The sequence below is a fragment of the Chelonoidis abingdonii genome, chromosome 9, assembly GCF_003597395.2.
Source record: "Chelonoidis abingdonii isolate Lonesome George chromosome 9, CheloAbing_2.0, whole genome shotgun sequence".
Classification (NCBI taxonomy): Eukaryota; Metazoa; Chordata; order Testudines; family Testudinidae; genus Chelonoidis; species Chelonoidis abingdonii.
Window position 1 is genome coordinate 17272607 of NC_133777.1, and position 13414 is coordinate 17286020.

The 13414-nt window shown below is 39.3% G+C and overlaps 1 protein-coding gene across 1 annotated transcript; it reads left to right on the top strand.

The window, feature by feature from the left end:
* The first annotated feature begins 160 nt into the window (after nt 1-160).
* Nucleotides 161-12342, top strand: COQ7 (coenzyme Q7, hydroxylase). Its single transcript, XM_032800167.2, has 6 exons — nt 161-263; nt 1276-1475; nt 2942-3056; nt 3140-3279; nt 6396-6464; nt 7403-12342. The coding sequence occupies exons 1-6, from the start codon at nt 194-196 to the stop codon at nt 7478-7480; spliced, it is 672 nt and encodes a 223-aa protein (XP_032656058.1). The 5' UTR covers nt 161-193; the 3' UTR covers nt 7481-12342.
* Nucleotides 12343-13414: the final 1072 nt, after the last annotated feature.

A 13414-nucleotide genomic window follows, 5' to 3' on the forward strand; every position in this document is an offset into this window, starting at 1 on the left:
TTGCCATGGCAGCCATAGGGACGCTTTCCTGTGACTGACAGTACTTGTCTCCAATGGGAAGGAGACCATAGAGCCCGAGGAGCCAATCGGAGCGGCACAGGGGCGGGATGGTTATACGTCAATTTGAGCGAGCCTTCTGAATACGTCATCACTCCGCGCCGAGGTGAGGCGGTTTCAGGCTCGGGTCAGGGCGATGGAGGCAGTTGTGACTCCGGCCGTGAGGGGGCTGCGCGTGGGCTGCCAGTGTCTCCGCTACGGGGCAGGTATGGGGGGGCTTCGCGCAGTGATCACCCCCCTTGGGGTCACAACTTTTCCCTTTCATGGCCAAAGTGGGGTGCCCCCTTGCTGCGTCACGTTCCGGGTCATTCCATCTCTGCCACTTTCTGGGGTCATGCCCCCCCATGCCCCCTCCCATCCCTGGGGTCTCCCCTTCCTCCAATATGTTATTGCCCTCTGGGGTCACTGCTCCATCCTCTTCTTGGGGTCACCGAATGAAATTAATAGGCAGCAGGTATAAAACAGACAAAAGGAAGTATTTCTTCATACAAGGCATGGTCAACCTGTGGAACTCTTTGCCAGAGGATGTTGTGAAAGCCAAGACTATAACAGGGTTGAAAAAAGAACTAGATAAAGTCATGGAGCATAGGTCCATCAATGGCTATTAGCCAGGATGGGCAGGGATGGTGTCCCTAGCCTCTATTTGCCAGAAGCTGGGAATGTGTGACAGGGAATGGATCACTTGATGATTACCTGTTCTATTCATTCCCTCTGGGGCACCTGGCATTGGCCACTGTCAGAAGACAGGGTACTGGGCTAGCTGGACTTTTGGTCTGACCCAGTATGGCCATTGTTATCAGGTCACCCTTCCTGTCATACTCTGTGCCCTTGCAGTTTTACAGTTATCTCCACCCTCTCTTATCCCCACCCTGGGGTCATCTCGCACCAGCCCGTCCCGTTCCAGGATCATCCATCACCCCTTGCTTCATCCCCACTCCTGGGGTCATCAGAGCCCCTTTCATGCTAATCTTTGATATCCCACTTTCACCCTAAGGTCACCTGTCATGTGTTCCTCTTTTCCATTCCTAATCAGAATCCCTTCCCCCGCATCACACTGGAGTCATGTATCACAAAGGGGTAAGTAAATAGGTACAGCATTGAGTAAATGGTGTGTGCACTCTGTGTTAAGTGTTTGTATGGATATTTTATTAAGACTGACCTCACTTTCAGTAGTGGTAGAGAATTATAGCTCACATAAGTTGTATCTCTGTTTGACAGGTTCTGAAAGAAAATGGAGTTTGCAGTCAAAACAGACTTCTTTCAGATTTTGTAGTACTGGAATGACCTTGGACAACATCAACAAGCCAGCCATAGATCGCATAATCAGGGTGGATCATGCAGGGGAGTATGGGGCAAATCGTATTTATGCTGGGCAAATGGCTGTGCTAGGTAGAACTACAGTAGGGCCAGTCATTCAGGTTAGTATGTGTGGTCTAACTTCATCTTATCTTTATGCTTCTTATATACTCAAAGACATATTCTTTATCTGAAGTACAGTAAAATAAATTACAAGGCTATAATTTACTGTTTGCAATATTTACTTTAAAACAACTGGTCTTACAAAAGCTCTTCCTATGGTAAAGTATAAGCATGACACATAACATAGTGATCGGATTGGCTGATGAGTTGGGCCATACCAAATTCATGGTCCATTTTGGTCAATTTCACGGTCATAGGATTTTTAAAATCATAAATTTCATGATTTCATCTATTTAAATGTGAAATTTCATGGTGTTGTAATTGTAGTTGTAAATGATCCAAAAAGGAATTGTGGTAGGGTTACAAACTTATTGTGTGGGCGGAGAGTGGCAGCTGCTGGCTGGGATCCCAGCTCTGAAGGCAGAGCTGCTGCCAGCAGCAGCAGCAGCACAGAAGTAGGGATGACATGGTATGATATTGCCACCCTTACTTCTGTGCTGCTGCCTGCAGAGCTAGGCCCTCAGTCAGCAACAACCACTCTCCAGCCACCCAGCTCTGATATGATATTACCATCCTTACTTCTGCACTGCTGCTGGTAGGGCGCTGCCTTCAGAGGTGGGCACCCAGGCAACAGCTGCTGCTCTCCAGCTGCGGAGCTCTGAAGGCAGCGCAGAAATAAGGGTGGCGATACCACAATTCCCCTAAAATAAACTTGCAGCCCCTCTTCAACTCCCTTTTGGGTCAGGACTCCCAGTTTGAGAAGCGCTGGTCTCCCCTGTGAAATCCCTATAATATAGGTAAAAGCACACAAAAGACCAGATTTCATAGTCCATGACATGTTTTTCATGGTGATTAATTTGGTAGGGCCCAACTGCTGACTGAATCATAGACATGCAGTTGTTGCAATGGTGTGACAAAGGCTTCATCATTATGTTATAGGTGCCAAGATTCTTGTAAAATAAAACTCATTTTGTATGAAAAAAAGGAATGAGGGAAAACTGTGAAATAACTGTTCATATTCCCTTTTCCCAAAATGTTAAATAATTACTGACTGTAAATAGGTTTTAACAAAACCTAATAGTAAAGTTTTAACAAATCTGACCAATACTCTTCCTCTTAATTCATCCACTTTCATTCTTACTTCTTCTGTTGTCATCCTTTCCTAATTTTTCAGTCCTCATAGAGTTTTCTATGTTGGACAGGACCTGAATTTCTAATGTAAAAGCAAGCAAGAGAGGGGAAAAGACACACAACCCATCCCTACCTGCGCACCTTTCAGGCGCTGTTTATGTATCCCAGAGCAAAACCAGTCACAAGCCAATGTAATTTATTTCATAGATCACCTTTAAAAATCAAATTAAAATTCACATGAGTGAAGTTAACATCCATTGAATTTTTTCTCTACATTTATAGTTAATGCCTTATTTTCTATTATGTTTTTTCTGTAATTTTATTTCTGCTGCAGCAAATGTGGGATCAAGAAAAGGACCATCTGAAAAAGTTTAATGAGTTAATGGTTGCATTTAGAGTTCGACCTACTGTTTTATTGCCTTTTTGGAATGTTGCAGGGTTTGCTTTAGGTGAGTGCATGGTCTTATTGATGTTGTTATTAATACTGTAGGTTGGAATGTTTTGTTTGAATTAATTTATTTGATAATTACAGGTGCTGGAACTGCTTTACTTGGAAAAGAAGGTGCAATGGCTTGCACTGTGGCAGTGGAAGAGAGCATATCGGAGCATTATAACAACCAGATCAGAACACTAATGGAGGAGGATCCAGAAAAATACAAAGAATTATTGCAGGTATGTGAATGTGGTTTAAAGATATTTCACATATTCTCTGAAGAGTATATTGAGACAGTATTTTTCAAATGACATAAATATGGCATTTGGATTTGCAGCAGATTATTTTCTCACTGCTAGTTCAGAAAACTAAAGGCAGTGAAACACTCAAAATGAAAAGTGTTATGTTTCAGTTAGCTGTTGGATTAAATGTAAATATCTGAGACCACAGCTACAGAGCCCATTTCTAGTACTTGCGATCTGTTTTTTTTGATGGGGACAGAAGAGGCAGCCTATGGTGCCCAAACATTTTAATTTAATGGGAGGAACTAGAGAAAAAGAAAATGAACAAATTGTTATAATGTACCATGTGGCATGTTTTGGTTATACTGGGTATGACAATATCATTGCAACTCCAGATACCTTGCAGACTTTGAGAGCAGCTGATCTCTCAGCTTCACTTAGACTAGGGAAGTGGTTCCTAATTCTTTAAAATTGAACACTTTTGGGCCACAATCCTGAATTGAGCTGCTAATGGGCAGACAACTGTGCGTGTGCATAGCCCTGTTGATTTCAATAGGAGGTCTACCTGTGAGGAGCTTGTTATAAGGTCAGGGCCTAAGAACTCAGTTGTAATAACTCATTGACCACTACTGCCTAGTCAGTTATACATGGGCTGACCTGTGGTGAAGGTTGGGCTGGTCCAGCTCCCAGTCTCATAGTCCCAAGACTGGGATTTGAATTAGCCCAAACTCAGTTGTTTAGCATCTGCAAGACTAGGTGAGAGATGAGCTGTGAGCACAAAGGTACTATGTTAAAAAAAGCTGGTTTGTGTACCAGTAAAAATACAAGACAAAACAATAACACTGAATGCAAGAGCAGGATAGAGGGAGTATCAAGAACTCAAATTGTCCAGCAGAGTAAAATGTTCTAACTTTGATGTCTGGAGACCCTGAGCATGTCTTTGGCAAAAGTGTATTTTATTTGTCTATTTGTTTTATACAAATATAAAAAGAGGAGCCTATGCAGAGCCCTATATGAGGAAAACTGTCATGTATGATAGAAAAATCTCACACCATTAGTTCACGTTTTGCTTGAAGATATTTGGTTTAATAATTTCTGCAATCTGTACTTCACAAAGGAGAAAATTTTGCATTTTATACTCAGCTCATATCTTGAATCCTAGTTCTTTCTCTTCTAGGCTCTGATCCTGAAAGTTGTTCCATATGGGGGAAACTTGAATCCACTGGAGCCTCATGGACTTGCACAATTAAAAAAGACTATAATTTATTTAAATATTTTTGGATGTTTTCTACATTTTCAAATATTTTTATTTCAATTGCAACACAATACAAAGTGTACAGTGCTCACTTTATATTTATTTTTTATTACAAGTATTTGCACTGTAAAAAAATAGTATTTTTCAATTCACCTAATACAAGTACTGTAGTACAATCTCTTTATCGTGCAAGTTGAACTTACAAAGGTAGAATTATATACAAAAAATAACTGCATTCAAAAATAAAAATGTCAAACTTTAGGCTAGAGCCTATAAGTCCACTTAGTCCTACTTCTTATTCAGCCAATTGCATAGACAAAGAAGTTTGTTTACATTTGCAGGTGATAATGTTGCCTGCTTCTTGTTCACAGTGTCACCTGAAAATGAAAACAGGCATTCCCATGGCACTGTTGTAGCCAGCGTTGTAAGATATTTGCATGCCAGATGCGCTGAAGATTCATATGTCCCTTCATGCTCCAACCACCATTCCAGGAGACATTCGTCCATACTGATGGCAGGTTCTGCTCGATAACAATCCAAAGGAGTGTGGACTGACGCATGTTCATTTTCATCATCCGAGTCAGATGCAACCAGCAGAAGGTTGATTTTCTTTTTTGGTGTTTTGGGTTCTGTAGTTTCCGCATCTGAGTGTTGCTCTTTTAAGACTTCTGAAAGCATGCTCCATACCTTGTCCCTCTCAGATTTTGAAAGGCACTTCAGCTTCTTAAACCGTAGGTCAAGTGCTGTAGCTATCTTTAGAAATCTCACACTGGTACCTTCTTTGCCTTTTGTCAAATCTGCAGTGAAAGTGTTCTTAAAATGAACAACATGTGCTGGGTCATCATCTGAGACTGCTATAACATGAAATATATGTCAGAATGCATGTAAAATAAGAGCAGGGGACATACAAATCTCCCCCAAGGAATTCAGTCACAAATTTTATTAATGCATTATTTTTTTAACAAGCATAATCAACATGGAAGCATGTCTTCCGGAATGGTGGCCGAAGCATGAACGGGCATATGTATGTTTAGCGTATATGCCTCGTAAATACTTTGCAATGCCAACTACAAAAGTGCCATGCAAATGCGTGTTCTCACTTTCTGGTGACATGGTAAATCAGAAGAGGGCAGCATTAACTCCTGCAAATGTAAACAAACTTATTTGTCTTAGCGATTGGCTGAACAAGAAGTAGGACTGAGTGGACTTATAGGCTCTGAAGTTTTACATTGTTTTTTTTTCTGAGTGCAATTATGTAACAAAAATCTACATTTGGAAGTTGCACTTTCACGACAGAGATTGCACAACAGTACTTGTATGAGGTGAACTGAAAAATATTTCTTTTGTTTATCATTTTTATAGTGCAAATATTTATAATAAAAATAATATACACTTTGATTTCAGTTATAACACAGAATACAATATATATATGAAAATGTAGACAAACATGAACAATATTTAATAAATTTCAATTGGTATTCTATTGTTTACAGTGAGATTAAAACTGCGATTAATAGCGATTAATTTTTTTAATCGTGATAAAACGTTGAGTTAATCGTATCAGTTAACTGCGATTAATTGACAGCCCTATTTTCTGTATAGTTCCAAAAAGATAGCATGAGCTTCTTTATTTCAGAAGTTGTTTCCTCATACACCATAGCTATAAGTTCTTCTAACTAGAAATTGTGGGGAAGGGATTTTTCAAAAGCATTCAGTTTCCTGCAGGTCTTGACCGCGGATATTGGCCCTCAAGTGATGATGTGGCCAGAAGTATGTGGTTTATGTACAGTTTTGTCATCTTGATGATTGATGTGTAGCTGAAAACTGTTACTAATCTGCTACCGTTTATTTTAAAAAGATAATAAAGAAGTTCCGAGATGAGGAGCTGGAGCATCATGATGTAGGGCTTAACCACAATGCAGAATTGGTAGGCATAGAGCATTTATTCATTGCTGTTGATCATTGCTATGCATCTGGTTGTGATGGTCTCGTCTTCTCTTTGTGCAAATGAAAGTGTAGCGCATGCATGGGAAAATAACAGTGCAATAATTCTTTATTCTTTCTCGGGAGGCAGGTATAAGATAACACTGAAGGCGCCTTCACCAGAATCTGAAATGATGCTGAATTTTTTTTCCAGCAACTGAGTAGCATCCCATTATAGAATCATAGATTGTTAGGGTTGGTAGGGACCTGAGGAGATCATCTAGTCCAACCCCCTGCTCAAAGCAGGACCAATCCCCAAATGGCCCCCTCAAGGATTGACTCTCAACCCTGGGTTTAGCAGGCCAATGCTCAAATCACATTATGCTCCTGTTAAAACTAGTTCTTTGTTCCTAGCTAACTAGTTCAGCTCTGCTTTTGTTTTTTCAAATCGTAGCTTAATTTGATTTTTCTTAAAAGATCAGATTAATAAATGAGCCTTTTGTCAGAGTAATCCTATCCCTTTCAGGCTTGGGAATCCAGATATCACCCTGATATACCAAACACAGTTTACCATATTGATTTAGGATGAAACTCTGAACCAAATTCTTCTTTCTTGTAATGCCTCATGATTTCTGTATAGTCCCTTTACTGTTTTCCCACCTCTATGTGGAGGACCTGAAAGAGTTCTGTTATGTGGAGGGAAGGGGCATGTTTTTCTCACATTCAATATATTTAAGTGCAAGGTAAGCTTTTTAATTAAAAGAAAAGAGGCTATTTTTCCTGTTCTGAGAAAGCAATATTGTTTCTCTAATGTAGATGAAAACAAATCTTTATATATTTAATATTTTTTTAAAAAAATTAAATGCATACCTTGTTACCACAAATCTATTTTTTTAATTAAGACTTCATCCAATGACTAATTATCATCTTTCTCTTTTATAGGCACCAGCTTATTCACTTTTGAAGACTGCTTTACAAATTGGATGTAAAGCTGCAATATTTTTATCAGAGCGAATTTAGCACTCTATTTTTCAGTAATATAAAAGATTATGTGGTATTAAATTAAGATTTAACCAGTACACTTGTGAAATTATGTGAAACTAATAGATATTTTTTACAGTAACTGACTTTTTTTTTCTTCTTTTTATATTCTGCCAGTCTTACTTATGCTAAGTAGTATCTTGCTCAACAGGTATTTTCATTGAAATTAGTGGGGCTACGTGTGGAGTAATATACTTACAATGTGAGTATGGATGGTAGAATTGGGTTCTTACTGACTAAATCTAAAATGAAATTAAAAGGCTGTTTTTTAACCAAAAAAAATCTGTTGGTTTTGCAAGTATTCACAAGGGGGCAGCAAAGCGTGTGTTTATGTAATAGTATATACATTTTAGTATTCGTCTTCTGTATTTCTACAGACTTTTAAAAATGAGCTAAACCTTCAGTTTAATTTAAAACAATACATTTAGCACGGATTATTTTCTGAGTTTTATTTTCAGGGAAAGTAAATCAAGTTCTAGTAAGAATATTTCCCTCATATGTCTCAAATAAAGGTCTGTTATATCAATGAAATAGAGCCCTGTAATGACTTTCAACTTTGTATTCTTCTTGGCCTAATTCTGAAGTTTAGTCAAAAATTCCCTTTGTTCTGAATGTGTAGAGAAAAAGTCGACCTTATATACTTGATTTAAAGCAGAAGACGACAGATACTAGCTGTAATTAGCAACAGTGTTTCATGAGTTTTAGCTCTTCCTATCCTATGTCTTCCTAGGTCTTCTATGGCATTGATTGGATAGAGACATGCCCGCTTTCACAGTACAGGGGAAGAGGGTTCCCCAAACCTCTTAAAAGCACCCTTGCGTGAGAGCAGTTGAAATAAACCAGACAAAATTCTGACTGCGTCTTTCACAAGAAGTGCATGCTGTCAATGCCTGGTGATGACACAGAAATACAGACCACACCGTGCAATAATGCAGTTGGTATATCTTAAACTGGAGTGATCCCTCCAGTTTGTACAGCAGAAGTACAGATTTTACAAAACTCCTTTCTAGAGCTCTGGGATGGAGACAGTTAATGGCCTCAGGTAGGATTGGGATGTGAATTTCCTCATGCGTCACTTCCAGATGAGACTGGTACAGCTTGTTTAGTAGGGGACTACTCACACAATAAAGGAGATGAACAGGATCTTGGCCAGGTAGTGTCCAATGTTCCTTCTGCCTAAAGAAGCTCCTGCCCATTCTTCCATTGTCACTGCCTCCTAGGGAAGGTGTGATCAAAAAGAAAACTTTAAAGGGAATTTGGCACAGTTTTTTCTCACACACACAGAGTCCTTTTTAACATTTTATAGTTTAATAACGAGGCAGGCCAATTTAATGCTACTTATGGCAGAGACTGAAACGCTTGCATTATTTTCATAGTGACCTCTGCAGTGTCTAAGCAAAATCACTTCCGGAATGTATGCCAGTTAGGTGTGCTGACCTATTGCTATAAAATCATTTGAGGTCACTATTAAATTTGTGTTAAAATGCAAGTTTGAAGCTGGGATACGTATTGATTTTGGTTGTTTGTTGGAGATAGGCTTTCACTTCTATCAACAGTGTTGTATGAAGATGGAAAGGAATGTAAAAGTCTTTCCTCTTAAATCATGGAAACAAAAAATTTGGGTTTTGGGTGGAGGGACTGTGTCCTGTTCCAGCCTTACCTGCCACTAAACATTGTTCTTGCTCACTAATCTAGTTTTCATCCTTTCCATTGAATGGAGACATTTAGCTTGTTTGCCAGATTAGAAATAGACTCCTTTTGTTGTTCAAGGTTAAAAGTTGTAGCATATCAAGCCTTGTTTCTTACAGACAAAACGAACAGTGGTGGTGAAGTGTTTGAAAAGCTGGCTCAGAAGTGTTGGGAAAGTAGCATTTTTTCATGACTTCTTTGCAAAGGCGGGAATCACAAGGTGAGAAACAGAGTATCTCAGAGGTACTGCTCATGCCACTGTTGTTGAAGTGTTGTTAGCATTACCAACGTAAAACCTCTTTTACAGGGGGCTTGTAACGTATCTGTAAAAATTCATTCCTAGCTAAAACTTGGCATTTAAGGTTTTTGCAAGGGGATGATTTCCCTCTCACCTTCCCCCCACCCCCTTTAAATGTGGTCAAAAAAAGTATATTTCAAATAGAAACTTTTTGCATGCTCCCTATCACTGGTCACAATGGGTCTTTATATAAACAGCAACAACAAAATCATCTAATTGGACAGGCAGTGAGATAAATTCTGTTCTCAGCTAACTAATGTAGAACTCCATTGACTTCGAGTTGAAATGGACATCACTGAAGTCATTTACATTGTTTAAACGAAGTATAATTTGGTCACAGTCCTTAGTCTCTTCACTCATCCACTGGAGCCACTCGACACATTGGCTTTGACTCATCTCAATCACTGAGTTGATGGGGAGTGGGAGTACAAGGAAGTAAACTGTTCCAAGGGACTTCTTGGCTGAACCCCAGGAAGCTGTGACTAGCACAGATGCGACTTACATTAGTATTGAGGTAATGGTGTTCTCTGCCCTGGTTGATGCATTGATTTGATGTAAATGTTTGCCTACAATGGAATCTAGATCTGGTTCTATTCTCTATCCACCAGCTCATTCTGCCTCCCTTTTACTTCCTGTGCTCATCTGCTCAGTAGGGAGAGGACTTTTTTTAAACACTTGCTCATTGGCAGGACCTGTTGGATCGGTGTTCTTGACATGTTCCATATTGTACCCTGTATGTGACATGCACATTCTGCAGGAATATTGCACACACCATCAAGTTGTTTTTCTTAAGATTCTTAGCTCAGGCTTACCTATACTTGGAAATTTACTGAAATAGGTATTGTGGAATCATTATTTTGGTGTGAGGCCCTGGAATAAGAGTGCTTTTTTCTGATTTAGCTTAATCCACTATAATCCTTTTCCCCTTACAGCCTGATTAGTATTTAATATGTCTATGAAGTCACAAAGCAGAACACTTATATGTGGATTTTAGGACATGTGAAATGAATAGGCATCATTCATCATAAAAACATCAACCCTGTAGGCTAATAGTCTAATTCTGGAGAGCCTGCAAGACCGGGCTTCCCAGCAGTTTGTGGAAATTTTTATTTAGCAGAAAGTGACTTTTCCACTGGAAAATCATTCTGATAGAAGAGTCCCAACCAGCGGTAGAAATTGCCTTTTTGGCTGTTAGATGATCATTATAAGCAAGTCCATGAAACAGTGATATTCCCCAATAGGTAGTGGTTAAATCTGCCTTTTGTCGTCATAGAGAGTTCTAACAGGTGTTTTGCTGCTAAGAAGTTAAATATTATTGGGTAGTTAGTACTCCAGCAAGCTGTATCGTTCTTTACTTCTAGTCATGTCACTTTTATAGGTGCAGAGTTCTTTATTGCTTGTCAAATCTTCAAAGATCATTGCAAGAGTAACCTCCAATTTGATCCTCACAGCTGAAAGCTCCACTGTTCATTGTGAGGGATGGGTAATCACATCAGTCAATAGGAACTGGCTGCTGGGATTGCTGCATTTTTCATGGCTGCCGTATGGTAGTTGGCTCTACTGGCAGGCAGGCAGGCAGGCGTACATTGGGTCTGGTGTTCAGCTGGTGACTAGAGATTATAATTTTAGCTTGGAATGTTGATTTTAGATGGAAGTGTTTAGGAGATTTTAATTATTTAAAAAAAAAAGACCTTCTATTTTTTAAGATGTAAGATTGTTCTGTAAAGTGTTCTTTGCAGTGATTCACCATACACCACAACCTGGATAATTTTTACACAGATGCATGATTATAGCCACCCAACTGTTTTGTTGGGGCAAGAATCCTGTTTTGATGGTTTACTCTGTAAGGATTGATGGAATAAAATGAGCTGCCAGGCAGCTTTGAGGGAGAACGTTGGTCAACTGACTGATCACTATTGCCAGCTTGGGAAGATTTCATAATGGTCTTTTGCTCTCAGCTACTGGTAATGGCATTACAACACTTTTCCCTCTGGCTTCATCCTCATGGGTCACTTTAGTTTACTAATGACATGTGAGAGGTGAAGCAGGAGGGGAAGTGGCTAGAGCACAAGTGACAGGAATCTTGGTCTGAGCCTCAGCAATTGTCATAAATGTTTGAAGTCTCATGTTGTGGCTGTGCTTAAGGCAAATGTAGTGGTTTTTATCTGCTCTTGATGAGATGAGTGTGACCTTCTTTATCTAGTGCTGACCTTGCTGGGCTTATCCACAAATTTATCACCTCAAGATTAGACTATTGTAAGGTGCTGTACCTGGGGCTACATGATGAAACTATCCTAGTTACTGAAGCTAATGCAGAATATGGCCACTCACCTACTAGATGTGGTAGCAGCGAACACATCACCAGGACACTGTACTTATGTTGACTGTCAGTAAGCTTCCAGGTGGAGTTAGAGGCGTTGGCTTTAACCTGTGAAGGTTTACATGGTTTGCGATGTGATTACCCTAAGGGACAGCCTGCCTCCCTAAGTGAAACTGCTGCAAGCGCAATCTGTGAAGATCCTTGAATTGGAGCCCTCTTGTCTTGAAAGAGAGGAGGCGGCTGGCAGGGCATTTGTTGTGAAGTGTCCTCACCTTCAGAATTCACGGCCTCCTGGTTGATAGAACCCAGACATTTTAATCATTTGGACATGTTGCAAAACCCATCTTTTCTCTTGGCCATTTGGGAAAGAGGCAAGTTAATGTGATGGGTTGTGTTGGGTGTGGGTGGGACTTGTCAATAAGCTTCTCCATAGACTTGTAAAAGGTTGTATTAAATATTATTTTAAAATTGTGATATACCTAGAGTTTTGGGTTAGGAACTGATTAAAATAAAATGTTGGAAAGTGAGATTTGATCCATGTGTCTAAAGGGTTGCTAATGTCGGAGAAGTAAAATTCTACTGTACTATAAGACACCCTGTTAGTTATTACATTGATCAAAATGTCCTTGCTTTTAAAGATTATTTGTTCAAAATAAGATATTTTAAGCATGACTTCATCACTCTTGTCATAGATCATTCACTATAAAATAAGATTACAAAGTTTATTTACTAAAATGTAAAACCAAAAACGTACCTGTCAATATCTCAAGAATTCCAGAACAAGCAACTTCTAGTACACAACATATGCATTTACTTATCAACGTAAGAAACAAATACAACTTTTTAAAAATGATCACCGCGTTGAATGCTCTATTCTGAAAGCCTATAAATTGCTGCAGGAAAACAATGGCAAATATACAATCAAAGTTAGGAATTTACAAAGAAGTGTATTATTATTATTTTATTATTATTATTTATTAATAATATAAAAGTGATAACTCCCCCAAGTCAGACAATCTCCTGGTCCCCCAGCCATTATTTCAGGACTTAAAGCTAGACAAGGCATGGTGTAGTGCTTTCATAGGTGGTATTCTTTTCTAAGACCGATAATCTCAAAGAAACAGGTTTGTACAGAGATTCTCTGAACCTGTTTGTGTTATTAAGCAGTCATGGAATTTGCTTCTAAATTATACAGACAGCCTGGTGTTCTGGTCGTGCTTGAGATGTGGGTGGCTTCTGAGGACGGAGGACATTGCACACTGCACCCTTACAGCAAAAACATGTCAGAGACAAAGGACTTCTTTTTTTTAAACACATTTGGGTTGACTGAGGGGTGGAAACATCAAAGGACAGGAATCCTCAGCGTAAAGCCAATCTCTTTGCCCATGTCTGTACTAACAGTGGAAGAATTCACACCAAATACACTGTCATGAATGGCTGAAAACAATATACTACATTCAGTTTAATACAGTGCATTAAAGTACATCCCTGTCTAGGTTGTCAGACAGTAAAAGCTTTTCTCTAGCAGTGAGTTTGAATAGTAAACATAGCTCAGAGTGTATGTAATGTGTTAGGTGAATAACTGCTGCTTTATGTACCATAGCAG